This window comes from Jatropha curcas, chromosome 2, assembly GCF_041381405.1.
Source record: "Jatropha curcas cultivar XTBG-Jc1 chromosome 2, XTBG_Jcur_1.0, whole genome shotgun sequence".
NCBI classification, from domain to species: Eukaryota; Viridiplantae; Streptophyta; class Magnoliopsida; order Malpighiales; family Euphorbiaceae; genus Jatropha; species Jatropha curcas.
In genome coordinates this window covers 27,284,681-27,289,113 of record NC_143152.1, presented here as the reverse complement: position 1 = coordinate 27,289,113, position 4,433 = coordinate 27,284,681, and the positions used below count along the sequence as shown (strand labels likewise).

General features: G+C 32.7%; 1 protein-coding gene across 1 annotated transcript; it reads right to left on the bottom strand.

Annotated features, from left to right (window-relative positions):
- Window positions 1-2,424: 2,424 nt before the first annotated feature.
- Window positions 2,425-4,433, bottom strand: LOC105648081 (SEC14 cytosolic factor family protein / phosphoglyceride transfer family protein). The gene is made up of 4 exons (XM_012234363.4): window positions 3,441-4,433; window positions 3,205-3,329; window positions 2,945-3,086; window positions 2,425-2,856 (listed from the first exon to the last, which is right to left on the bottom strand). Exons 1-4 carry the CDS (start codon window positions 4,182-4,184, stop codon window positions 2,596-2,598), a joined length of 1,272 nt encoding a protein of 423 aa, XP_012089753.1. The 5' UTR covers window positions 4,185-4,433; the 3' UTR covers window positions 2,425-2,595.

Here is a 4,433-nt window from a genome sequence, read left to right as displayed (position 1 = left end):
CATTTAATATTATGTTATTTTGTTAATAAATTTTTGTACGTGTGAAAATTAATTAAGGTTGCTCCTTACTAAATCAAAAATTGTAAATATTTTCTTGCTTGATAGTCTATTTTGCAAACTGGTTTGGACTATATTTTCTCTTTTCTTTTTCCAAACTGCTGTTGAGTGGTGTTTAATCTTTTCACCTGTTGCTAATAAAGCTTTTGTAAAACATCATGGGTGCTAATTTGAAAGCAGGTCAAAACTCAAAAATTGTAAATGGAAATTTGGCCATCGAGTAGTGTTTATATATTTGTTTAAATAGAGTTTTATTAAAAGATTAAAAATTGAAATGTTAATTTTGTTTATATCAAGATTTATTAAGGATAATATAATAATTTGTCTATTATATTTATTGATAAATAGTAAACTTAAAATATTATTCACTTATAAAAAAACAAAAAAGGAACCGATACAAAAATTTGGAATGGATAAAAAATGAAAGTATGACAAAAATTATAGGACCAAGGGAATATTAAACACTCTAATTTTTCAATTTAGATTAATTAAACACTTATTACTGAATAGTGGAAAATTATTATTCTAAAACTGTTGAATCGAAAATACTATTATCATTAATACGAAGAGATATGCAATGTTTTCAAAATTCATAACTTTAAGGACACAGAGTGCTGCAGCGTTTTCTTTTTCATACATTATACATTTGGACTCCAATTATATATTGTGAAACCATGCAAGCCATAAAAATTTGGATGATAATATTACAACAATTTATTTGAAATCCTAAAATTAATTAAGGTTAATCAACAGGAAATTTGAAAACTTATTTTAAAATATTATTATTATCTTTCAAACTAGGATTGCAGGCTACAATTTAGATTCCACCTAAAACCTAAAAGAGGTATAGTGTGTTTGATGGGCCTCCACAGTTGTTAGTATTGGTTACTTGTACATTTCAATTACCCAAAACCATGCTTAAAAAAGACATTCTAAACTTTAATGGATCAACATTAGAACCTAACCTATTTAGAATCCTAGACTATGTCACTCCCAAAAGAAGCCTAAGTTATGAACTATCTTCAGATTGCAAATTCCTTAAATTGGACAACTGATGGAAACAATTAACCATTTGATTATTATGGTTGAATTGTATTTATGATAATGATGGGTAATTAAAGATTGGGAAATCATCACACACACCCAAAAAAAAAAAAAAATATGTTGTAGTATAATAAACTCGGAACATCATCCGGTCATGCAATTAATTAGCCTACCAACATATACTTTTGCTTTGGGTTCAGTCCGCACAAATTTATTTCTGCATGAGAACCATCTTATGGTCTAAAATGTATTTTATTAGTCTAAAGTTTGTACATTTTTATGTACATTACCTTTTATCTTGTGCTTACCTATGAGATTGATTTAGGGTGTGGACATCATGAATTATTTAGTTATTATTAATTATAATATTAAAAATCATGAATCGATGGAGTTTGGCATGGGCATTAATTAATTCATAATCCAATACCATTTTCTAAGTCCAAACTAGGCAGAGAAGTGTAGAAGGTAGGTTTTTATATTTAGCTTGAATTGAATTCGAAATTAGGCTCTCACGTGAACAAGCCTGAGCAAAATCAACACCCACACGCCCCCGTGACCTCGCTCTCACGTGACCTTGCTTCTTACTTCTTGGCATGTTTTGCCCTTTTCTTTGCATCTTTCCCAAAATTTGAATGGCATTGCCATCTCTGCTCTCTCTCTAATTATCCACAATTGGTAAATTATTTTACTTAATCCTTCCTTCTCTTGATCTTTTTCTAATAGTAGAAGAAATAGTAACTAGAGATTAGTGTTTTTTTTTAACCATCTGGTAACTAAAATCCTCTAACGTGCTGACTACTAAATTTTAAACGTGTTCCATATTTAAAATTCGCAATCATGGACTTCTAATCAAAGAAAAAATCACTGTCATCGCATATCAACTCTTGGTGACACAGTTTAAAAACCCTCTAATATCAAACAAAGTTCGTCATTTTCCTACTTATATTCACAATTCTTTCCAAGACTTGCTTGAGCATACTAACCCTAATCCAAATTCAAAATTGCAAACTCGTAGGTTTTAAAAAAATGTGAAAAAGTTAGGGTTATTCAGACAAGTTCCAATTTGGTTCAGTTGAAAATCAAAACCAACTACTGTACTCTAAACCCACTTCATGTCTAATCAAATATCTTATCTCTGCTTACTCCTCCTTGGAAAACACACAACCTTCCAAGAAAAGGACAAATCAAAAACAAGCAAATTATGTGTTATGTTCAACACCTAAGCATGAGAACAGACAGTACCTTCCCTCTTCCTTTAGATTTACACATTACACTTTACTCATTTATATATTAAAAAAAATAATATATATATATATATATATATATATATAGTAGCCACCATTTTTTTATACATTACATTAGTACACTGTCAAATATAAGACTAAAACGTAGTTTTAAGCTCACAACAACCATTAATTCTTAACCTCTCAAAATTAGCAACATAATAAAAAAATAAAATAAAACAAAACTACTATTATTAGAGTTAATGCCAAGCTAAACGACAGTGGATTTGCGAACGATGTATCGGTAAGCAGCAACCTTTTTTCTTCTAGATGCAGTGTTATCCACGGACAGCACCATTTTTCCAGCTTCCCTTGGTGTGTAAGAGTTATGAATTGCCTCTTCCGATGAGCTCATCTTCCTTGCTTTCTCGACAGCAATGGTGTAGCTTCCTTCTGCATTTGGCACGAACTCTGCACTGTACTCCAACTCCCATCCTCCGACCACTATGTCCCATGTAATTGTTGCACCACCCTATCATTTATTACACATCCTATTAAGCTAAAAGTACTAATTTTGGACTTGAATGATTAACTTACAATTAATAGAAAAGAAGTGAAACCTCAATCCCTTCGATCTGAATGTTCACTTTCTCTCCTCCTTTTACAGTAAATTCCGAAGCTGGTTTGGGTGGGCCATTCTGTAAATCGTTGGGTCGGCTTAGTCCTCCATACTGAACTGGAATGTCCTCTGGTCTTACAAATCTTGATTTTCAGACAACCCAACTTAAATTAGTAAGTTGCCATGGAGAGTATGTAATAAACAGATTTAAAAAAATCAAGAACAGAAAAACCAAATCAAGTGGAGAAATTGAATACACACTTGTACAGAGTCTCTGCAACATTTCCTTCCTTGGAGATGACAAATTTGCTCTTTGTTCGCTGAGTTAGAAACGGACTGAACATCGAATATAACATGCTAAAGTACCATGGCACATTGACGAAAATCTAAAATCCCCAACAAGAAATTAAAAAGAAAATTGCATAAATAAGAAAGTGAAATTTAAATCAAAAAAGAAAGAATTTAATGGGTATTAGATATTAAATGTTAAAGATTACCTTACGAGCAACCATTTCTGGGTAATTGTCTTGAAAGAGAGAGAGGATCTGATTAGAAGCTACTCTAAGTTCTCGTTTGGGCATATCTTTAAGATCAGTAACTTGAATAATAGAGTTAACACCACCAGGCTTAAAATGCAAAAGCTTAATACCTCTTTCAAGAACTTGAACTCTCCATTTAAGAAACTTTTTAAGTTTCTCTTCATCTCCGAATATTTTCTCATACATTTCTTTGTCTCTAAAAACTCCATAAGCATTATAACAAACAGGATGACCTTCTCTATCATATCCATGCATATAAGCAACAACACCTTCAAGTTCCTTAAAACCCAAATCCTCTTCACAGATATCATCTGCACCAAACTCTTTCCTCCAACCCAAACATTTCTCAAGCATATTAAGAGAGTCAGTAACTCTAAAATCTCTAGCTCGTAAGAACTTCAAGAGAATAACATCAGCTTTTTCTTCATTACCCAAAAGAGGAATCCCCCACATGGAGCATTCACTTTCAGACCCACTATAAGAAACCGAGAGTCTGTCTTTAAGTTCCTGAAGAGCTTTTTTCTCCGAAGATTTGAGATGGGAAATGAAATAAGTGTCTTCTTTAAAAGAGGGAGTGCGAAGAGTGGCGGCCTCCATTAAGGTAGTAACGAAGCTTTTTTTGTAAGGTTTTGGAGAAGAATTTAGAAGATTATGGTCTTGAAGAGGGGTTTGTTGAAGTGAGATAGGAGAGGAAGCTTCCATGGCTAAGATACCCACCACTCAATACCCAGTGCCCAGATTAAAAGGTGAAGTAAAAGAAAGAGAAGAGAAGAGATGAAGAAGAAGAAGAGAAGATGGAAGGGGCGCTAATTTCGATTTTTTTTTTTTGTTTTGGTTGCAGTACAGTTGCAGAAGTTTTTGTCAAAGAGTGGGGTTATAAGGGGAAGAAAAAAAGGGGTTGCCTTGGCATTCTACAGATAAACAACGAACAAAAACAGGCAATGCGTGAAA